Source organism: Theropithecus gelada, chromosome 12, assembly GCF_003255815.1.
Source record: "Theropithecus gelada isolate Dixy chromosome 12, Tgel_1.0, whole genome shotgun sequence".
Taxonomy (NCBI): Eukaryota; Metazoa; Chordata; class Mammalia; order Primates; family Cercopithecidae; genus Theropithecus; species Theropithecus gelada.
In genome coordinates this window covers 42,470,784-42,495,838 of record NC_037680.1, presented here as the reverse complement: position 1 = coordinate 42,495,838, position 25,055 = coordinate 42,470,784, and the positions used below count along the sequence as shown (strand labels likewise).

General features: G+C 34.9%; 1 protein-coding gene across 16 annotated transcripts in view; it reads left to right on the top strand.

Moving 5' to 3' along the window:
• Positions 1 to 25,055, top strand: part of SCN1A (sodium voltage-gated channel alpha subunit 1) — a 164,500-nt gene that overhangs the window by 74,238 nt on the left and 65,207 nt on the right. For 10 of the 16 annotated variants that reach the window (XM_025404176.1, XM_025404187.1, XM_025404181.1 and 7 more), the window contains 5 exons: positions 1,082 to 1,174; positions 5,536 to 5,848; positions 20,093 to 20,211; positions 22,557 to 22,646; positions 24,260 to 24,388. In XM_025404176.1, coding sequence (XP_025259961.1) covers positions 5,585 to 5,848; positions 20,093 to 20,211; positions 22,557 to 22,646; positions 24,260 to 24,388 — 602 coding nt within the window. In that variant the 5' untranslated portion in view covers positions 1,082 to 1,174; positions 5,536 to 5,584. Of the gene's footprint in view, positions 1 to 1,081; positions 1,175 to 5,535; positions 5,849 to 20,092; positions 20,212 to 22,556; positions 22,647 to 24,259; positions 24,389 to 25,055 lie in introns of those variants that run through there. The other 6 variants (XM_025404182.1, XM_025404183.1, XM_025404185.1 and 3 more) reach the window with 2 other exon arrangements.

Sequence of the window (25,055 nt, the reverse complement as noted above, 5' to 3'; positions counted from 1 at the left end):
TGTACCATATGACCCAGCCATCCCATTACTGGGTATATACCCAAAGGATTATAAACCAGGCTGCTATAAAGACACATGCACACGTGTTTTTTATTTTTATTTTTATTTTTCCATATGAAGTTTCAAATGGATTTCTCTAGTTATATGAATTTTGTGATTATTTTTCAAAGGCTGCATTTAATTTATTAATTTAGGGAAAATTATATCTTTATGATATAGCATACCTATCTAATAATAGGATATACCTTTCCATCCATTTATATTTACTTTTGGGATTTATTCAAAGCTTTTACAAATGCTTACATTATATCTGGGAACATTTCTTCCATTGTATTTTTTCTCTTTGAAATACACTAGTTTTATAGTAGTTTTAGGTTCACAGCAAAATTAAGCCAAAATACAGAGTTTCCCCTTTCTCTACACACACAGAGCCTCCCCCCACTATCAATATCTTGCACCAGAGTAGCACATAGGTATTACTGTAAAAATAATCTATTTAGAAGAGAAAAATACAATGGAAGAATTTTTCCCTAAGTTAATAAATTAAATGCAGTTCAAATATACCTATATCGTATATAGGTATATTTTAACATATGTGCTATGTTATATGTGTTAGAATCAAAGTTCTCTTTGATTCAAGAGCTGTTTTAAAGAAAGTGTTTAGATATTGTATATAGTTACAATTGATGAACCCACATTGATGTATCATAATCACCCAAAGTTTGTAGTTTACATTAGAATTCAATCTTGGTATTGCACATTCTATGGGTTTGTACAAATGTATAATGACATGTGTCCATTATTATAGTGTCATGCAAAGTATTTTCACTGCCCTGGCAATCACTGATCTTTGTATTGTCTCCATAGTTTCATCTTTTCCATAATGTCATATAGTTGGAATCATACTGTATGTCCATTTTAGATTGCTTCTTTCAATTAGTAATATGTATTTAAAGTTTCTCTATGTCTTTTAATGGCTTGATAGCTCTTTTCCTTTAATGCTGAGTAATATTCCATTGTCTGGATGTACCACATGTTATTTATCCATTCCCCTACTGAAGGACATCTTGGTTGCTTCCAGGTTTGGGCAATTATGAATAAAGCTGCTGTATACATCCGTGTGCAGGATTTTGTGTGGACATAAGTTTTCAACTCCTTTGGGTTAAATCCTAAGGTATGCAATTGCTGGATCATATGGTAAGAGTATGTTTGGTTTTTAAGAAACTGCTAAACTGTCTTCCAACTTGCTGTACCATTTTGCTTGCCCACCAGCAATAAATGTGAGCTTCTATTGCTCCATATCCTCATCAGCATTTAATGTTGTCAGTATTTTGGACTTCGACCATTCTAATGAGTATGTAGTAGTATCTTATTGTTTTAATTTGCATTTCAGTAATGACATATGATGTGGGGCATCTTCTTCTCATATGCTTATTTGCCATCTGTGTGTCTTCTTTGGTGGTGTCTGTTGAGGTCTTTGGCCCATTTTTTATTCAGATTGTTCATTTTCTTATTGTTGAGTTTTAATAATTTATTGTATGTTTGGGATAAGAGTCCTTTATCAGACACGTCTTTTACAAATATTTTTTCCCAGCATGTGGCTTGCCTTCTTATTCTCTTGATAGTATCCTTCACAGAGCAAAAATTTTTCATTTTAATGATGTCTAGTTTGTCAATTCTTTTTTTTCATGGATCATACCTTTAGTGTTATATCTAAAAAGTCATCACCTGAGTTCTGGTTCCAAAATGGCAGTGAAGAAGCAAGCTGGCACAACTCCTCCTCACCATCACTGCTAGAAAACCAAAAACATATATATGGCACTGAGATTATCACCAGAAATACTCTAGAACTCAAATATGAAGATGAGACATTTCCAAGAAAAACAGAGAAGTAAAAAGTTATCAACAAATTTAGAGTCAACTAGGTTTTCTCCAATATTATCTTCTAGTAGATTTTTAGTTCTGCATTTTACATTTAGATTTGTGATCCATTTTGAATTAATTTTTGTGAAAGGTGTAAGGTCTGTATGTCTAGGTTCTTTTTTTTTTTTTTTTTTTTTTTGCATTTGGATGTCTAGTTATTCCAGCAATACTTGTTGAAAAGACTATCTTTTCTTCATTTTATTACCTTGCTTCTTTATTAAAGATCAGTGGGCTATAATTATGTGGGCCTTCTTCCACACTCACTATCCTATTTCATTGATCCATTTATCTGCTCTTTTGTCAGTACCACACTGTATTGATTACTGCAGCTTTATAGTAAGTCTTAAAGTTGGGTTAGTGTCAGTCCTCTGACTTTGTTCTTCTTCAACATTGTGTTGGCTCTTTTGGGTTTTTTTGCCTCTCCATATAAACTTTAAAATCAGTTTATCAATATCCACAAAATAACTGCTGGGATTTTGACAGAGATTGAATTAAACCTTTAGTTCAAGTTGGGAAGAACTGGTGTCTTTGATATATTGAATACTCCTATCCAAAGACATGGACTATCTCTGCGTTTATTTAGTTATTCTTTGATCTCTACCTCACTCCATATAGAAAATAAATTCCAAATAGATAAAATATTTAAACTTATAACATTAAACCATCAAAATACTAAAAATACAAGAAGAAAAGGTGATATAGATGCATGTATGTGTATGTATATATTTTATATCCTTTTTCCTACCCCTTACTGCCCATCCCTCTGGATGCCTTTCTAAGCATTATGCAGTATCCAGAAGCCAAATAAGAATTAGATAATCACATAAAAATTTTAACATTTTTAATTAAATCATTTAAAATCTGTAGCACAAAACACCATAAAGTCAAAAAACATATATTTTTAAAAAGACCACACATCAAAAAATCAAGTGGCTAATATTTTGTCCTAAAAATACTATAGATTGAACAAATAAAAGGAAAAAATGGGCTGTTCCTTAAATAAGCAGTTGCAGGAAAGAAAATAAAAAATAATTCTTAAGTATAAGAAAAATATATGGCCGGGCGCGGTGGCTCACGCCTGTAATCCCAGCACTTTGGGAGGCCGAGACGGGCGGATCACGAGGTCAGGAGATCGAGACCATCCTGGCTAACACGGTGAAACCCCGTCTCTACTAAAAAATACAAAAAACTAGCCGGGCGAGGTGGCGGGCGCCTATAGTCCCAGCTACTCGGGAGGCTGAGGCAGGAGAATGGCGTGAACCCGGGAGGCGGAGCTTGCAGTGAGCTGAGATCCGGCCACTGCACTCCAGCCTGGGTGACAGAGCGAGACTCCGTCTCAAAAAAAAAAAAAAGAAAAATATGTTCCACTTTTCTCATAGTAAGACAAATGCAAATTGAAATTATAATATGCTCTCATCTTTGTCCCTGTCAGGCTGGAAATATCAAAAATATGATAACACATTATATTGGTGAAGATAAATAGGCACTCTGTTACATTGCTGTCAGGAGAATAAGTTCATACAAACTCCATAGAGAGTAGTTTTGCAGTAACTATCATAATTAAATATTCATTCTTTGCAAAGCCAAGTCTACCTTTAAAAATTAATTTTATAAATATATCCACATTTATTTGAAAGTATGTGTGTAAAAATGTATTACTTGCAACTTTATTCAATATTAGCTAAAGATTGGAAACAACCCAAATACATTCAGGGAATTGGTTAAATAAATTATGGCACATAACATGCAATGGAAACCCAAGTAGCCAGTAATAGGTATGAGTCAAATCTATAAAAATTAACACAAATGAACTCTAATATACATTTTAAGTAAAAAACGCTGGTGTAAAACAGTTTGTATAATAAAATTCCATTTGTATATGTATTTTACAATAGAATATGTATACATACACTCATGTTCTAGCACATACCTATTACATACCTGGAAAAATATATGGGAGATAGGTAGCAGTGGTTGCCTCTAGGAAGGGGAATTGGGCCTGGGAAAACAAGGTAAAAAGGAGACATTATACTGCATTTTCTTGTAGATGTTTGCATTTATATCATTTGCATATATTTTCTATCAAAAAGCTAGTTAAAAACAAAAATTATATATATACATCAGAATATTTTATTTCTCTTTTGACAAAAGTTACTATATTTGTTATCCTTAAACTTTTATTTGCAAAAAATAAATGTTAGTATTTTCCTGATGCCTTATAGGGGAACCAGAGTTTGTAGACAGAACATTCAGTCTTCACTGATTGACAGGCAACCTATTCTTGCAGGTACTAAATAACTGCAGGTAAAGTTGTAAGAACCTCTGAAAACTTCACTTAATAGACTAAGGGTACGTATTTAAACTTGAGTCCTCCCTTCTTCTGATCATCCACTCTGAAAAATATGGTTTTAAACCTCACAGCAATGAGAATCTCCTTGAAATTTGAGGTCTCTGTCCCTCACAAAATAATTATGACTGCAATTTTCTTATTGCAGTTTATATACACCAAAGCTGTAATTAACTGTACCATAGCTTGCTGACCTTAATGAGTTAATGCAGTCTCCAAATAAAATTCATGGTCAAGTGGCAGCTTAGGCTCTGGAATGTTTTGGCGCGGTAATATCTGTGAAATCTGAGCTCATATTAAATATGCCTTAAAACAATACATTTGGGATTTGGCGTCTGGAATCAGATCAGGTCTGACTCTGCTGTATGAGGTTGATGGTTTTGCCTCAGGCCTTCATAATATGGTTAGCACTATAGGACTATAGAATCAGCAAGAATTTCATTATTGCTCCAGTGAAGAAAAACACTTCAGTTTCTGTTGAGTTTATGGCACCCTGACTGCTTTCTGATCATTTTTCTTGAAACAGGAGAATCCTGCTGTCTCCTGCACTTACAGCTATCTTCTTCCACCCCCACCTCCATCTAGTAATTTCTTTGCAGCCTAGCTTTTCTCTCCTTCTTACTCACATAAATGACATTTGTCCAACCGTGGACTGTCTTTATCTTTATATGTTCAAGTAAGCCAACCATGCATGGCTAATGAAGTGAACAGGACATAGTTCCAGTTATCTCAAATCTTAGAAGAGGTTAAAGCCCCGTCAGGACAGCAGTAACTATTTGATTGGTCATTAAGGTTGGTCACTGCAAACTATCCTGGCTAGCTTGGCCAGGAATCACTTGTCAGACCTAGAGGGTTAGATTTTATGTCCTCTCAGAAACAATTCCTTTCCCCCTCATCCTTGTTAAATGAGCTATCCTTTGTCTTTATAGGCACAGTCTCCATCTTCTCGGTGTGTCACAGACTGAATAACTCATTAGGACATGGTGGTAATTAGCCTAATGTACTTTGATTAAGGCCATATTTGAACCACTTTTAAAACTCATGGCACAGTTCCTGTATCAGTAAAACACAATAATTAATAAATATGGGATGCTTAACTAAACTCAACACAGAAACCATTTGTGTTAAAAATTTTTCTTTAGAAATCACCTTTCAATTTAAGGAGAAAGCAAAATTTAAATCCTCTAGCTCCTGTTTCATGACAAGAATTTATGTTAACATCTCTTAGTCCTCTCTTTAAAATATCTGTATTCCTTTTATTTTAGGAATTTCATATGCAGAATAAATGGTAATTAAAATGTGCAGGATGACAACATGGAGCAAACAGTGCTTGTACCACCAGGACCTGACAGCTTCAACTTCTTCACCAGAGAATCTCTTGCGGCTATTGAAAGACGCATTGCAGAAGAAAAGGCTAAGAATCCCAAACCAGACAAAAAAGATGACGATGAAAATGGCCCAAAGCCAAATAGTGACTTGGAAGCTGGAAAGAACCTACCATTTATTTATGGAGACATTCCTCCAGAGATGGTGTCAGAGCCCCTGGAGGACCTGGACCCCTACTATATCAATAAGAAAGTGAGTGTTTTTTATCAGGCGTATTTTGCTGCTAATTGCCTGCTTCATTCCTTGGACTGTTGTAGCACCAACACATGCTGAATTAGCACAAAATTTTAAGTATCCTTCTGTTTAAGAAATGAAACACATTTGTGGGTGGTTTATGCATATACATGAGAAATGAATTGATTATATCATAACACACGGAACTGTCCCAAATGCACCATGACAAATAAAAAGAGGCCGGGTGTGGTGGCTCAAGCCTGTAATCCCAGCACTTTAAGGGGCTGAGGCAGGCGGATCATGAGGTCGGGAAGTTCAGACCATCCTGGTCAGCATGGTGAAACCCTTTCTCTACTAAAATACAAAAACTTAGCTGGGCGTGGTGGCACGCGCCTGTTATCCCAGCCACTCGGGAGGCTGAGGCAGGGGAATCGCTTGTTGAACAGCGAAGGCGGAGGTTGCAGTGAGCCGAGGTGGCGCCACTACACTCCAGCCTGGAGACAGAACAAGACTCTGTCAAAAAAAAAAAGAAAAGAAAAGAAATGAAAACAAGAAAGGAAGGAAGGAAGGAAGGAAGGAAGGGAGGGAGGGAGGGAGGGAGGGAGGGAGGAAGGGAGGGAATGGGCAGCTAATTTAATAAATTGACAGATTCTCTCCACAAATTAGATTTACTGTACAATTTTTTGTACTTTCTGTACTTGGAAATACTTGGAAATCTCAAAATCATGAGTTATAAAGACTACAGAAAATATGAATACTAATTTTTCATGCAAACAAATTTGATGCCACAAGGGTTTGAAATTCCTATGTCATGTTATAAACAACAAATCAATTAATTTCCTGAAGAAATTTTTTTACCTGTAAATTAACATTTTTACATAAACTAGAATTTTACAAGTTATTTAATATTTTGGTATTAATGTATTAATATTGGCAAGAATAACAAAAATGTCATAACCTGAAAAACCTATAAACAATATTTGAATGCGTGCTTTTTTTATATCCATGCTTGAAATGAATACCTTATATTAAGCATCCAACCGTTCATTATGACTGTCGTTTCAGCAAACCAAAAAGAAAAGCATAAAAAGTTTTAAAAAGATTATTGCATTGATTTTAAATTAAATGTATGACGTTAGGTGATTTGTAATATTTTCTTCTTTTTCACCTGACACAATGCATTTGTGAATCTTAGTGGAAAGACAGGGCACAAAGATTGTAATTAAATAATTTTTTTTGTTGGACCTGGACCTTAAAATGCCCCCTAAACTTTTAGGTACTGTTTCTGGCCCAGTTCTGTGTGAAGTTAGTCCTTGTCAAATGCATGCAAAAGTTTGGCATTTGTAATATGTGAATTTGAGGCAGTTTTATAAATCACTTCTGATTGACAGCTACAGTTTCAGAGGCAAGAGCTTCACAAAAGGTTGACTAGCCTTAGGTTCAGATTTTTTTTAACTTTTCAGGATATAATCAGTTTAAGTATAATATATTTTCCCTTTTTAAAAACTGGTCTATTCATTTTACAGTAGAGGAAGGAATGGATCATTTTCCATGTATTTCATTTTCTTCTAACTATGCTTTTGAACACCATATTGTCAAATCTTAGTAAGAGATTATTAATCTCATAACTGCCATTTAAGTTATAAGAACAGTTGCACTTTATTATTTAATCAGCTCTTTGGAAATTAATATATCTGAAAAGCCAAAGTCCAAATTAAGCAAACTACGAGAACTTTATTTGCATAAGAAAAGTAAAAATGCAGATAATCCAATTGCTTAAACATTTTAATTCATTTAAAATGACTTCAGTATTGAAGTGAAGACTCTGATGTGTTCCAGGCAGAAATTCATTCACAGCGTAGAGTGTACTACTGTGTTTATAGCCATTGGATACTTCCAGTTTATTCAGAGGCTGCTCTTCGGATGTGTTAGTGGTCTCCATCCTCAACAGACCTTTCGCTACCCCTAGACACCCCGTCCTCACCTCTTTGGTGGCAATCACTATCTAAAAATTATTAAAGCCACCCAGCATCTATCCCTTAATCAAACAGGGAAGAAATTTAGTATCTCTGCTCCTAGGCTGGGTCTTTATTTGTAAAACAAAAAATGAATGTTTTGAGAAAGACCAAATTAATGCATGTTGACAAAGGTAGACATTCTTCATCTGGAAACCAGAACATCCAATCAATCTTTTTTTTTTTTTTAATTAAAGAACTTTCAGACTGATAAAAGTGATTGTCTCGAGGGGATATCTCCAAATAAAATGGTCCATAATTGGTCTATAATGAATTATATATAGCAAAGGATATAAAGACAGATGTAAATCAAAATCGTGCAAACATTTTCAAAATACTCAAAAGAAACATCTTAAAACTGAGGGTGAAAGGCCAACTCTGATGAAGTGACAGCCAGATTCTTGTGTTGAGGAAACCCTTTTAAACTTTGTTAGGCTCACATCTAAACTTGCTCTTAACATCTTCTGTCCTTATCTTCAAATGCACATGGGATGAGGAAAGAAAAGCATTTTGGCATTTTGGAACAAATCAGTGTGCAAGTAGAACAACCTGATAAGAGAAATATTATTATCAGGAAAGTGTTTTCCCCAAGGTAAGGTATATTCATGGCTTTTACATTGAGCTGACACCAAGCAAATCTTCAAATGTAAGTCATTCAACAGCAATGCACATCAAGCTTTTTGCAGGGCTGAAATCCTTAAAAACTAACATGGTGTGCTTAGAACATATGATGGAGTTATGTGTTTGAAATTTTCTTCTTTTGTGTTTTTATGTCTTAAGACTTTTATAAGTTGCCTGTATGCCTTTTTCTGTCTTTAATTTTCTTTTCTAATTGGATTATTTCAGTATAGAAGAATATTCTTAAACTCTGAATTAATTTGCTCTAAGTAAAGTTGGAATGCTTAGCAAAATCTGAACCTTTTTTAAAAATGAATACTTCTTTCAATATTCAAAGACTAATTTTATTTTAGTGACTGGGTTACCAGAGATTGGCTGGGTGATCTTCATTAAAACAATGCAGTACATATATACAGTACCCTTGACACAGCTAAATGGTCAAATAGTGGAAATGTCACCAGGGAAAATGTTTATTAGGATGAGATTTTCCACTAATGCTGGTATTGGGGGTGTGGATTAGGTTGGCCTGAGTAAAATGGTATATGCGGTTAGACTAGTGATTTCCTTAAAGTTGGACTCTAGTACAATAGTTAATGTGTCTTTGCATCAGTATACAAAGACTCTGGTTTTTTTCTCAACAATATAGAATAAACAAAACAAGCCAACTGTAAAAATATTTACAGAATCAATTCCTTATGTTATATTTTACATTAAAGTGCAGTAGTGTACATGCAAAGAATTTTTGTGAATAAAAACAACACAACCACCACACTGAAGCTCTCTGTAATCTTTTACACAGGCAATGTCAGTGAGCTTATAAAAATGTCACTGCTGAGGGTGTGTTTTCCAATGGCATATGCCCACATATTTTTATCTTCTTTGTCCCAGTTTAAGATGTACAAATTATATAATGTTCAAATATTCTACTAAAATTGTTGAAGTAGTTTAATCCATGTTCAGTAATATTGTAGTAGTAACTAAAGAAATAGTAGCAACCATCTCATGAACATTCCTGATGCATAGAAGCGTTAGAAGGTTTTTAGATCCTCAGATGTTTTAAGCCTTCATAATTCCAGGTTAAAAACTCAGGGGAAAAAATTCTATCATAATACGATGACAGTATTTTTCATATCATGTTAGCTCTGACTTAGTGATCTTTAGAACATGATTTCACATTGGGTTCCCTTTGTTTGTTTATTTACTTTAGCTGTGTAGCAAGGCACATTTTAGCTTGTGAACACACCTTTTTTTCCCTCATGGAACTTTTTTTCACAGTTTCCTTTCATAGCTTGAGCTGATTTTGTACCATTTGGCTCTACATTCAAATTCTTTACCCATTCTTTATTACAGAAAATGTCTTTCTTCTCATGTTCTTGTTAAAATTACAGATGACTCATTATTATCATGGAAGAAAATATCATTTTAACAATGTGACAGTTTACTGGAAATAGAATGAGATATTTTAGATCTGTAGTAAAAATGGATGTTTGTTAATTATGAAGTGCAGAAATGTATTCATTTTTAAACAGTCTTATGGATCATTTCAAAGTAACTTATTCTCTCTTTCTGTCAGCTGTTCTAAAAAGATGCACACTCTCTTTTTGTTGGGCTGCATGAGAAGTCATATATGAATTTGTGATTTCAAATTCATGTTTGGTATATGACTGCCATGGGAGTTTTTAGTTGTTAAACTGGGTGGAGAGAGTTTGTTTTGTTTTTAATTGAGATGATGGAGTTTTCCTTGCAAAAGTAATTAATGGGAAATCAGAAAAGTGGATGATTATTAAAAACTTATAATTCCATGAATTGTCATATGGGCAGTCCCCAGTGTGTAGTTGTTCTTTACTTATCATCAGCTCCTCTAAAACTTCAAGTCACCCAGATTCTCCCTTACATCCACAACCCTGTAGTTGACTTCCCAGTCTTTCTCCTCCCTATGCACTGCTTCTTCCTTGTGCTTCTTTTTCCTTTGTCACCTCCCTGTCTCTGTCTCAGAAACAGTCCCAGGATGGTGATGTTGATAAATGAAATGATGGTTGGCATTTTTAGAGTATCTGCCATATCAATAGGAGATCCTTCAATTGAAAGTGACCAAAACCCAACAGAAACAACTTTTGGGGAAAAATAAAGGAAATGTGTCTAGCGAATCTGGTTTTAATATCAAAACACCCAGTACCTCAAACGATATCATGAGGGTAGTCCTTTTTCATGGTTACCTCTGCTTTCAACTATGCTGGCTTCATTTACAGGCTGGCTCTTCCACAAATGGCAGAAATAGCCACCAGTGGTGCTAAACTAACATCCTACAGCCTTGTAACTACTATCTTCTGCTCACTAAAACAAGAAAGAAAAAAGAAAAAAGGCTCACGTTTTCTTCAAAAGCTCTAGCAGTTGTCCTAGAATTGATTCTAGTTAGGTCACATGGCCTCCTCTGAAACACTCACTTTGGTCAGTGGTATGTGATGGTCTCCTTGGTATGGGATGGTCTCTGTCACATACTAACATGTGTTGCCAAGGGGTGGGTCAGCTCCACCAAGCAACATGGGAAGACAGTGGGACTGAGGTTTACTCCAAAAGGAAGAGAAGAGGAACTGTTAGAAAAGGTGTCCTAAGTGGACAAAAAAACGAAGAAAAAAAAAAGCTATGTACTCTACATGCTATATATAATATCAGTATAATTACTGTTCTTTTTAAATCCACAGATTCTTTCAAGATAGCTCTTGTCTTTATTTAAAAATAATGAAACTGAGGTTAAATAACTTGCCTAAGATCACAAAACTATTAAGTAACAGAGACTAGTTTTAAAACTAGACCAATGGGTTTCCATGGCCCATTGTCACACTGGTTTGGATTTGCAGTCATAGCACTAACGACAGCAGTGGAAAAAAGACAATTCAGTGATAGACTCTAAATAAGCGTATAGCTGTTCTTCCTGTTTCCTACTCATGCCATTTTGCAAGATGTGATTCTTGTCTCCTAGGCTAGCAGTATTTCCCAGACCCTTACTGGTCATTTCACCATTTGGCCATTTCCTGCCTTTGTAAAAACTAAAATCTTAGACACTCAGTAACCTAGATTAGCTTCTAAAATAATTAGAATTTTTTTTCACACTAAATTCCAGTAGGGTGATAAGCATCTATTTTCAAAGAGCATCAATTCAGGAAATTTAAATTGTGTGCCTCTATAAGGAAATGGCATTTAAATTGGGATCTGAAGGTTAAAAAGGAGGAGGGAGAGGAGAATCTTCCAAGGAAAGAGAACAGCATAGAATAAGACATATAATCAAGCTGACCTGTAATAGGTAAGAAGAGAATGAGGTGAGGTTGGGGTGGTAGACCTGGGGCTAGATAAAGAGGATCTTTCAGTACATCTTAAAGAGCTTGAAGGTTATCTTCAAAGCAAAATGAATTCCCAACAAGTATTTGGGTACAGGAGTAACATGGTCCACTTTACAGTGTTAAAAATCACTCAACTTCTCTATGGAGAAATTTAGGAGTTTTATGTTTGATCTAGCATTTTGACCATGGAGATGGAGAGTAATGGATAGAATCGGAATTGGTTTTGGAGGTGTTTAGGTGTCAGACAGAAGGAAGGTGATGGCCTCGTTTTCTTAGGTAGGAAGTTTGAGAAGAAAGATATTGAACCTGAAAATTCCAATACTAAAATTGGCCATGCTTGGAGAAACAGAAATGTTCTTATATGTGTACATTTAAGAGTTAGCATATAGATCCTTATATTTTTATTGACACTTTAGAATTCACAAGGGCATTGACATGTTTTATTTCACTTCATCCTCAAAACAGTCCTGAGATTGGTATTAGTATAATCTTCTCCACTGAGATGGAGAAATTGAGGGGAATAGTTTGCTCATAGTCCTCACACAGCAAGCTTGTAATCAAACTGGGCTCAAATGTGTTCTTTCCAGTCAAAGAGAAATTAACTGACCATATAATAGCGTATCAGACCCATGGTATGTACATTCTGATGATATAGGGCTGAAAAATGTTTCAGCTCCAGATTTTATTCTTTTTCCTTATGGTTATAGTTTCTTCTCTCTGCTGGAGAAGAGGTTGAGGGCTCTGCAGCTTTGGCTGACAAAAGCCTAGTTAGGCACTTTCTAGCGATGCACCTTCTGCAGAGTTATCTCCTCCAACGGCCCCAACCCTCCCCCATCCCACCCAGCTAAAGCTTAGGAACAAGCAATTTTACAGATTCTTCTCTAGGTACAAATTCTTCTCTTTTGTGTGAGCTTATGGCAACAATGTTTAAAAACTGACTATGAGGCATGGAGTTCACAGACATGTTTTGTTAAACTAACAAAATTGCTTATAATTTTGAATTATTTTCTAGCATTTATAAATCAGAAAATCTTTCACACACACATAAAATTATACATCTAAGGATTTCTCTTGAAATATCAGTTCAGGCATCACTGACTTATATGCCTAAAACTGGCAGGTACCTACTGTCACTTAGCCTCTGTGGGCATTTTAGTTTGTCATCTGTGACTTAAGGACCACATCTGTCATTAGGTGAAGGCTATATATTAAAGCTTGGTGGCACACAGGTAGGCAAGTGACACAGATTGTTGTTTAGTCTGATTATCCCTGGTTGAAAGGAAAAAATTGAATGAGACTAGGAGATGAAAAAATATTAAATATGGCATACTCTTTTCAGAGTCAGGTAGAAAGCCTGCAAGAAAACTTTTCGTCTCCCAGTGAGCCAGAAAAGGAAGAAAATCTTGGCTCGAACTCACAGGCTATAATAAATGTTAAGGGAAGTAGGTGAGACCATTTAAAGTCCTTGGGAAAAAAATGATATACCATGGAATTGGCCCAGCATAAGAAATGTCCCCAGAGATATGTATTATACTAATGGAATCTCCTGACCATCTATGCTGCTCTTCACACCCAAAACTTTGAAGCATCTCTCCTCTTGCAACATGGCTCTAACTCTGCCCCTTCATGCTGGAACCACTTCCCAAGCCAGCAGCTTAGAGCTATGAAAAAGTTAATAGCACTTCTGGGTAGGAGCTAGAGCCAGATAATTTTTCTGGTCTGACTTCCAGGGCTATTTCAAGGAAAGAAACTATCTTTTTCAGAGTAGCACTTTCTTACACATAGTGATAAAGTTTTGCAGTGCCATTAATTCAGAATTGTACTTCATTAACAGTTTGATAGATTTGTGAATCTAGAGATATATGTGTATCTGCGAAAATATTCACGGATACACATATATTCACACATATATATTCACATTTCCAAACAATTGACTTCCAAATGCATTTTTGGAACACAGCTCATGTACAAGTTGGAAATACCTGTTTTAAACTTTGAAGCTAAAGGATAAATTTAACCAACCAGTAGTACATTCTACATTTTGTGTGTTGTTCATCATCGTAGCTCACCTTCCTGTGTTATTTCTTGTCTTTGCCAGTAGATTTACTTCAAGAGTAGGAAAGTGCAATAAATTTGGAGTCAGTCCTGTTAATTGGCAATGTTTCAATAATGTTTAGATGAAACACAAGGTTAGAGCTTATGTTTAAACTATGTACTTTGAAGAATATGGCACCTAGATTGAAATAAAAGTTAAGGTAATGGCTATATTTAAATGAGAAAAAGAAACTGGAAAAGCACGGCTTGTTAAATTCAATGTCCGTCATGGGAAAAAATTGTAAACAAATCACTTTCTCTAAGCCCAGAAACAAGAAAAGATTACTAGATAATAACAAATATAGTTTCATAAATAGCAATTTCTACCAAATCATTATAACATAATTATTTTCTTAGTAACTATTCAGTTAGATCAAGGGGCAAAATTTCAATCCACATGTACAACATAATCATTGATATTTGGGCAATGGTTTGTGATTTTTTATAACCATTAGGTAACAAAAACAGATTAACAGCCCTGCTATGACAGAATCATCTGGATTACTTATTTAAAGTATAAAAACTAGGTATCAAAATCTGACCAACTAAATTGGAATCGCTTCAAGTCTGTGAGCTAAGTACATTTATTCTGTTTTCAAGTGAGGTAACTGAGTCACAGAATGTTAAGAAACCTGTTGAGGATCACACTGTTAGAAGGCAGCAAACTTAGCTTTTGAACCAGAAATCTAATTTCAGAGTTTGCACTCTTAACATAAGATAAAACAAATCACACTTATATTCTTGTAATGTTGCTTCCCAGATTATTAAACTGTTAATTACCAGAGTTATTACCAATTTTTCTATATAACCTACTTCTTGCTTTTTCTTTAAAACCAGAAATTATTTTTACATAGCAAGGATTGCTGAAGAAGGTATGAGCTTGCTGAACAATGGATGGTTTAAGTTTAGGGCTGTGCTGCCCAATACAGCGGAGATTAATTAGCCTTGTGTAGCTACTGAGTACTTGAAATATGTAAGTGTGACTCCAAATTTCAAAGACCTAAGAGATAGTAAAAAATATACATAATACCTCAAAAATTTTTTATATCTATTTCATTCCCAAATGATAATAATTCAGATATGTTGGGTTAAAATTCATTTCACCTGCTTTGTTTTCCTTTTAATGTGGCTCTCAGGAAATTTAAAATCATACCTGTAGCTCAGATTTGTACCTTACATTATATTTCTGTTGGAAAGTGCTGGTCAAGGTAAACCTTCATCAATTCTTCTATATTCTATTAAAACAAATAGTTGAGAATCTCCCAGTTTATAAATGTCTTGGTGTCATAACCTACATATCTTTGTTTTCTCTTTAGACTGTAGCACAGGGCATTGCAAATATTGTACTAAACAGTTAATATGTGTAATTTGAATTGAAATCAATTGAAATTAACAATTGGACCTAAACTAGGTCCCTGCTCATTTCTGGATGTCTGCAATGCTCATACATAATTACCAACTTATTGTATATATGCTCAATAACTTTGGTACCTGTATATGAAGACATAAGTGACAAGGTACAACAACCCCTATTGTATGAATGTTACATTCCTGCAAATAAGTCCGTAAAGTGATTTTTCGTATATAAAATCTAGTTGCTACCTCAGTCACAATGCCATACTTCAAAATTTGTTTTGAAACAGAAAATTATCCACGTGTTAAAATGATGTTATTAATTTCTAACAGTTCTATTTCTTTGTAGGACTGCAATTAAAGCATTTGTTTTGGCCCTATAACAAATGAACTGAAGGACAAATATTAAGAATAATCATAGGTGTGCCTGAATTGTACTAAACCACAAAGTCTTGCCGCTTGTAAGTGGAGCCAGTCATGTCAATGTTCCTATGAACCTTGGGCAGTAAAGATAGGTTTGTTTCCAGCTAGATACTACTGTATAAACCTTTTCTCCTCCACTATCAACTTTGAACTGTTTCTTTTTTATTCAAATGACTTAATGGAATAAAAATTTTCCTGATAAGTTATATTAATGAAATCTTTGTTGAACTAATTAGATTTAAAGGATGCTAAGATACTTCACTATAATAAGCTAACCAATACATTCTCTTAAAAAGTTTTTAAAAAGTCACCCAATTTAATAGTTCATAAATCTTGATTAGCTTAAAGCTGCATAATATTTGTTTATACAGTTTAAGGTACAGCAATATCTTAGCTAGTCTTTGAACTCTTCCCTCTTGGAGCCCTTTCTTATATGTATAGCAGGGAAGGCAAATATCTATATATTTGAAAACTCTAGAGCTACTTATTTGTTGTAAGTAAACAATATTTCCTTCAGACTCTTCCCTCCCTTCAATATCATCAATACCACTAGTGGGAGAAAGTTGTATCTGAGAGTCCTTGGAAACAAGTATCCTTTTATTAATTCTTAACACTTATAAACTGAATGATTGGCTTCTTGGCTGTATAAGCAATTACAAGGAGGTAAGATACAGACAGTTGAGGAAATAGACATAAGATCATTACAAATAATAAAATTGACGTTCCAGATGGAACTTACTCTGACATGAAAGTGCTATCATATTTAAAGTTATACATATTGGGTTGCTATACATGTCTGGGTACTTTTGCTTTATTGGAAGGCTGTTTAAAATCCATCAACACCTTAAAGCTACATCTATGAAGTTTGCACGTAAGCATGTATGTTTCAATCTGAGAAAAGTGGAGTTCTCACAGAAGAAATCCTATAAAAAATGGTCCTTTACTGTTGGCCTTATTGCTAGCTTCCTAGGTTGCAAGGATGTCTTGCACAACAGTATGTCTTATGAAAAATTAAAGCAAAACAAATACCGTTGTCAGTAAAACCTTACTAATTCCATTTATAAATTCAACTTGCAAGTGTTTTCCATTGCATTTATAAATCTTGTTACAAAATAATCTTCTACACATTCTTTAAATTTTATAAATGAATAAAGGGAATACACTGTAAAATCAGTAAATGTTTTCACCTAAGGCTTGAACAATTGATAATTATACCCATTTGTTTTTAACTTTTGTGTCAAAGTATTAATTTTATCTATGTCAAAGGACTTTTAGATTTAGAATCACATGTAAGCATTGGGAGTGCTTTGGTTTCATTAAACTCACCCTTGCTGAGTTTCTGCCCTTTATACCTCCTTTTATCTTATTTTTTAAATTGACACATAATAATGGTACATATTTATGAGGCATATAGTGGTTTCAATACATATGATGTATAGTGATCAGATCAGAGTAATTAGCATATCCATCATCTCAAACATTTGTCACTTTTTGTGTTGGGAACATTCAATATCTTCCTTCTAGCTATTTGAAACTATATAATAAATTATTGTTAACTACAGTCATCCTACAGTGGTGTGGAAAGCTAGAATGTATTCCTCTTATCTAGCGGTAATTTTGTGTCCTTTAACAGATTTCTCTCTGTCCCCACTTTTCCCCTATTTTTGTCTAGAATCCTCCGCTCTTTTTACTTCTAGGCCGACTCCCTTTTTGGACCCTTTTGTGTTTGGTTTCTGAATCTTGCCTCTTTTACTTTTTAGTACTCGGGGCAGAAATACTCCCCTCCCTTCTTTCTTTTAGATCTCTAGCTTTTCCTTTTACTTTACCACTCCCTGTCTGTCTTTTCTGTTTTGGTCATCTATTACCTCTGGTCATGGTTTGGGCTGAACAGTGGCCGAGGAGCCAGCATCACAGGTGTTTTCTTCTAAGTATGGTCTTGTCCCCTTAGGATGAGCCTGGTTATTTTCCTTATCCACGGAGGTACAAACAGTACCATCTTGATTATCCTCGCACTCCAGCCCATGATTTAGGCCATCTATGGATTGTCATTTCTTTCTCATTATCTCTTTGTATCACTAGTATTTGTTTCAAAATTAGCTTTTAAAAATGAAGAGATTCTTATTTAAATATATATATATTCTGTGTTATATTTTTACTGGTTCTCCTACCTGAGCCCCTAATATTTCTTTTTCTTTTTTTCTTTTTTTTCTTCGATAGAGTTTCGCTCTCATCACCCAGGCTGGAGTGCAGTGGTGCGATCTTGGCTCACTGCAACCTCCGCCTCCTGGGTTCAAGCGATTCTCCTGTTCTCCTGCCTCAGCCTCTCAAGTAGCTGGGATTACAGGCACCTGCCACCAGGCCCAGCTAATTTTTTGTGTGTGATTTTAGTAGAAACGGAGTTTCACCATGTTGGCCAAGCTGGTCTCAAACTCCTGACCTCAGGTGATCTGCCCACTTTGGCCTCTCAAAGTGTTGGGATTACAGGCGTGAGCCACTGCTCCCAGCCGTCTCAGCCCCTAATATTTCTATCAGATTTTACTCAGCATATTTTGGGGGAAAGGAAGTATATGCAGTATGTTTGAAAGGTGAATCATATTTAGTCCTGAGCTAGCTCACTTTGGACCTTTCTGTGTCCACGTGTTCATATTCCCCACTGCAAAGGCATTTGCATTGCACAAGTCTGTTCAGATTTACGATGATCTCACAATGTCATTCAGGGATTCATTCAGGGAATTCATTCAGGGATTCATTCAGAGAAAAAGAGGGCTAAGTATTGTTGACACAGGTGATTGTTCTTCTAGTAAGCACAGTTGAAATTCTCCCTTCCTTCAAATGGACTTTGTGGTAAAGTTCTATCTGTTTTCTGGACTCATACTCCTTCAAAGATGATAGAGGGAATGCAGGCAGAGTTGAGACTTGGAGCAGTGCTTCTCAAACTCTATTGAGGAGGTGAGGTCTCTATTCTTCTGTAAAATGAAGTAAAAATTAATTTCTAGAAAACTGAAATGAAAAACAGGCCCACAACAACATCCCCTTACTTTTTTATTATTAGAGTAAACAGACACAACATTAATTAGTCAAATTGCCTTACAAATTTCTAAACGTGGACTCTCCATCTCTCTACTTAACCAGTACCAGTTGGGGGACCATACTTTCACAGCCAGTTTAGGACACTTCTACCCATACGAGATAGAAAGTGCTTAATTTTAAAAAACCAACTCCATAAATTTTTAGTGGGTAGAGGGGTGGGAGGGTGGTTTTGCTTTACTTGAATTTAGAAAATCCTGCAAGTATAGGGGAAATCTGTTAATGAGCTAAGACTATAGACAATTAACTATTATCAAAGATTCTTAGCAGAAAATAAACAAAAAGTTAATGCTTGCTATATCATAACATGATCTGTGCACATATGCATCCTAAGGCTTAAAAAAGAGAGCTTTTGAAGAATGAGTGAATTTAAAATGATGCTTAAAATTTCCTTCCACAAATATCTTCTTCACAGAGAGAAAGGCTTTCTCCCTGGCTCTGTCTATATAAGTAAGCACCTTGGGAAACACTGAGCCGGAGTTCTTTTTACACCCTTGCATGTTGCTGCTTTAATGTTTTATCTGCCCACTGCCAATTGATCTCAAATAAGTCTAATTTTTGGAAGTAATTTCATTCAGATTCATGGATCCTGGATTCTTTAGGGGCTTTGAACTTTTCCTCTGTGATAAGAAAGCACCACGTAAGATAGGAAGTCAATTGGGATTAGAATTCAATATGTCAGCTAACTCAGAAATCCCAGTACAGAATTTAGCACTCCTGGTCAACAGATGCTCTCCAGGGAACTTGGCCTCCGGAAATCAATTATTGGATTACATCCATCTAACCCAAGAGTGGGTTTGATGATGACTGTTTTTATTTTCTATTATGAAGAGAGTGATAATGTTTATTTTATGAGGATAGATGGTAAAAACAATCTTTATTTCAAAAATAGTATCAGTTCTATTGAATGATTTTGCGTTCCACAGGATTAATTTTCAAGATACTTGAATTGGGAAAGCTGAAATCACTATAAAAAGAATGTAGTGCCTTAAGTTTTTTGGAATGAAATGAAATGTGCACCCATTTAAGACTTTCATTTAACTCAGACACTTAAAATATCAAGAAAATAAATGACTTCTTTTGGCTAATTGTCTTATGTACAATAACCTTGAGGGTAAGTATCAGGTAAAAGGTAAGTGGTATCATTGGATTTCCCCTCTAATTAAGAAGAGATCCAGTGACAGTTTGTTTTCATGGTGCACATTAGAAATTGTGATTGTGCTGCTTTCTCATTTAACTTTAGAATAATTTATTATGACAAGTAACAGAAAGTAGATAACAGAGTTTAAGTGGTTTATACTTTCATGCTTGTATGTTGTGTTCCTGTCTTACAGACTTTTATAGTATTGAATAAAGGGAAGGCCATCTTCCGGTTCAGTGCCACCTCTGCCCTGTACATTTTAACTCCCTTCAATCCTCTTAGGAAAATAGCTATTAAGATTTTGGTACATTCATATCCTTTTTCAAGTGGTTAATATTAACTATTTGTACATAATCTGTAAGCACTTTGTAGCTAAATATCAAATTAAGTTGGGAAATGTCCATATTCTATAGTTTTAATCACTCTCATTTTGCATCTTTGTCATATAAGCCTCATTCTTAAAGTTCATTCAGTCTTTAACATTTTTTTTTTTTTTTTTTTTTTTTGAGACGGAGTCTCGCGCTGTGTCACCCAGGCTGGAGTGCAGTGGCGCGATCTCGGCTCACTGCAAGCTCCGCCTCCCAGGTTCAGGCCATTCTCCTGCCTCAGCCTCCGAGTAGCTGGGACTACAGGCGCCCGCCACCACGCCCGGCTAGTTTTTTGTATTTTTAGTAGAGACGGGGTTTCACCATGTTAGCCAGGATGGTCTCGATCTCCTGACCTCGTGATCCGCCCGCCTCGGCCTCCCAAAGTGCTGGGATTACAGGCTTGAGCCACCGCGCCCGGCCAACATTTTATATATTATGTATAAACATGTATTTATGTACTTTTGTTATCTGTCTAAAAACACTTATATGTATTGAATCCTACAAATCTAAAGTAAGATAATCATATTTACCTTTACCATCTTTATACAAAGTTTGTGATGGTGTAGAATTTGCGGTGAGCAATGATATAATAACAGAAAAATCTACTTCCACACCCAAGTTTATCCATAGTTATGATATAAAACACTTCAGTGTATCTTAGAATAAATCTTTAAGTATATTTTCTGTCAGAGAATGTCAAGAGTCTTTGGCCAGTACTTAGTTAATTCTTGAAATTTCCTGATGATTTTTGTGAAGGAAGAACTGGAATGTTGGCTGAATTTCAAATTCAAGTCATGAGTTATGATGCTGCCATGCAAAACTGATTGCTTAGTAAAGACTCTGGAAGTTAATGAGAGAAGTTGGCATATATTTCCAAATGGTCTTAAGGGATTTGGTTTCATGATTCATGGTGTTAAAAAGGACTTCACAACTACATTCATTTGTTGATCAATTTAGCAAAACAATTCATTTCTGAGTGTATCTTGTTTGATAGCTTTGACAATAGATATTAAAAGACCATTATAATTATCATAAGCTCATACTATTTTTTAAAGGATTCTAAAATTTAAAAAGCCATTCTAATTTTAATATGATAGCAAGACATTTCTTAGTGGTATAAATATGCTATTACTAAAATTAAAAGATTTGAAACATAAAAATCATATGATCAGGGTTTTTACACTTACGGAAGTTTCCTTATCCCAGTTTGTATTCGTAGTGCCATCATGTGGTCATTTGATGAAAACTTTCTTTTTCAATTATGGAAAATTTTTGTTTTGGCAGTAAACTATAGTGGAAAGAATATTGGATCTTAATGCATGAAACTTATATTCTAGTCCTGAGCCCTTTATCTAATTCCTCTAGAGCTTAGTAAGGCCTTATTTCCCTGATTTTTAAAATATAGTGATAAAACTTATTTTTTAGGGTCCCTTTCAGTTTTATAATTCTGTTATGTCTGTTCATTGGTTTTAGCTACCACTTAGAGTATACTTATGCACAGCGACTGTTCCAAGCATTTCCAATATATTAACTCGTTTAATCTGCATGTAAAAATGATTACATTACAAAATGAGTATATTATTAGCTCCATTGTAGAGAAGTAGGAGGAGATACAAGGCAATGGCACAGAGAGGTTGAGTCACTTGGCCAACATCACTTTGCTGTGTTGAATTTTAATTACATTCCCATCATGTTAAGTGCCAGTCTTCAAGAATACTCACTTTTAATGTTATCGAATGCTGCTGCACTTGCATAAACTCAGTCGAAATAGAGCAGCTGAACAATTAGCATCGTGCCGTACTTTGACTACAAATTGTTTTCATGCATTGAACTATGTTGGATAAGATGTGTTTAAGAAATTACAATATTGCAGATAAGTGGTCTTCCTCAACAATTTACTAGTTTATTTGCCTGAATGAGCTCAAGTCAATACTTTCTGTTGAAAAACTATGCAACTCCAGGTAGCACAAAAATAGTCTTCCCACGGAAGTTCTCTGGGAGGTGAATATATTGATTTAATTATAGTTGTAAAAACAACACCTTATACTAATATAATGCTTTTATATACATTATCTCATTTAATCTATACAAATACTCAGTGAAGGTGATATTATTACCCACATTTTACACATGCAGAAATTGAAATTTAAAGAGATTAGATGACTTGACCACAATACATTTATCCCTGAATTTTGGCTAAGCTGCAGTTTGGGCTTTTCAGTGTTAGCTTTTTGTAATATAACACTTGGATTTTGATTTTCTTTTGTGCGTTCCTTAACAATAACCTACATTATTCAGCATGCTAATTATGTGCACTATTTTGACAAACTGTGTGTTTATGACAATGAGTAACCCTCCTGACTGGACAAAGAATGTAGAGTAAGTTCAACTTATATTTTTAATAACATATCTACATTTGGGAGTTTGAAACTGTGTCTTATTGTAGTTTTAAAAATAAAACTGAAGAGCATTTTATTAAAGTCATTTCTAGACAAAATTACTCAGCAAGAGGACAATGTTCATTGGCCCTCAGGCCTGCTGGCGTTATACCTGATTATTGCTCTCTTTTGCCTGTACCTGGTGTTTACCAGAAGACTACCATTCTTGGACATTTACTCCTTTTTCTTTAAAATCTACAGTAGCCAAACCAAATGTGGTCAAAGCAATTTCAGAAAAGAGACAGTATGGTAGACCTTTGTTCCAGTTAAATTCCAGATAAATTCATTGAGTCGAAAATCAAAGAGTTAGTTACAAATGCCATATCGAACCTCACAAAGTTTTCATTGCCAACAGGCACATTCACTTCATGTCAGGTCAATATAGTTCCAAGCGTGTACACCAACAAATTGAAAAATAATTCAAAGTTTCAAGATTGTAGAACTTGAAAATTTGGTAGACTGAAGACTAAACTAACAGAAGTGGAAATTTTGAAGAGTGTTCAGAAACCAGAAGCATTACTAACTATACTGATGGTGTCTCTGTTCTGGGGATACCTTCGAGGCAGAGAGGCCAGATTTGTGATAACTGAAGTTGGGCTACTCTAACCATAGCTGCTTACCTGCCCACACTTCCCATTTGTAGTGCCTGTTACTATACAGCTGCTGACCTGTAACAACTACAGAAGTATTAGGTTGGTGTAAACATAATTGTGGTTTTTGCCATTACCTTCAATTGAAGGTAATGTTTGTACCAATGTATTTCCAAGAGTGTCTCCTTTCCTAGACACTTCCAGGCTGAAACCAGTAAGAAAAATGACATTTTGAAGAAAATAATAAATATTATATACAAAAAATTCTAAAGTATTGAAGTTAATATGGAAGGCCCCACAGGTTTTCCGTTGCCCTAGTTTTTTTGTGATTTTATGCCACTCTCACACCCCAATTTCTGAGTAGGAGATTTAAACTTTGGAAACACCTAAGTTTCTGAATTATCACAAGAATTTTATTCTAAATTAAATGTTTACCTTTTGTAACCCTAGAAATATTTACTTTGATTTTAAAGAAGTCTTTATTCCAAGTAAGTTAAATTATCTTGTAGGAAAAAAAAAAAAAAAAAAAAGGCATGCTAGTTTGTCAATTCCCTCTCATTCTTGGAGCACCATTAAAATTGAGATTTTTTTTTCCCTAAAAGGAAATCATTTCATGCTTCTGCAATAGTATTAATTGGCTATTCCATCATGTAAACATACTAAATATTTCTCAGGAGACTATGTTTATTTATGTAAATACCAAGACATTTCAGACAATGTCTAGATAGATTTAATATACCTTGTATTTCTCACACTACTCTTAAGACACTTTACAAAACAACTCTTTGTGTGTTAGAAAGTTGAATTTAAATTTAAGGCTATGTTTTATTTGTATGAAAATAAAATCCATCTGCTTAGTTTTCTTTTTTAGTATTCATCTATTCCGCTGATAGAGTGATAAGAAATTGGTATGCTATGAAAAAACACTGTTACTTTATCAAATTTGTTGGATGCTTGTTTTCAGATACACCTTCACAGGAATATATACTTTTGAATCACTTATAAAAATTATTGCAAGGGGATTCTGTTTAGAAGATTTTACTTTCCTTCGGGATCCATGGAACTGGCTCGATTTCACTGTCATTACATTTGCGTAAGTGCCTTTTTTGAAACTTTAAGAGAGAACGTAGTTTGGTTTTCCATCAGTGCTTATGCTTTTAAGAATAGGCTTGCTTTACCTGTAGAATATTTTGGTGTGATTCATACATTCAAACTCTGGATTTCAATTTAGCACAACAAAGGTCTAAGTGGGATTTCACTATGGCATGAAGGCTTTGCAGTAGTTGAAAACTACAATTTTCACACGTAGCATCTGTCAGAAAATTTCACATACGCCACTCTTCCACACACACGTGCACAACACACATACACAAACACATATGAACACACACAATCTCATATCAAAACACAAGCATATTTGTAATACATCTGTGAAAATCACTTTGAAAATTATAGCCACGAAACAGTTCTATTGGCTACACAAATTTGCAATGACCTTGCTCATATTACACACAGTTTCTTTTATTGGTTTGGTAGAATAATCGAAAGTAAGTATCTACTAGCATCAAAATGATCTGACAAATCAAACTAAGAGAAGAAAGAAGATACTTGAAATATTATGTTTTTAATATATTAAATTACTGATTTCTAAGACCTGTAGAGGAGTACATTCTCTCTGCCTTTCTGTTTCTCTCCTGACCCCTTTTCTTTCTTATTTTCTTCTCTCCTTTTATGGTTTTCTTCATCTCTTTAGTCTCAAC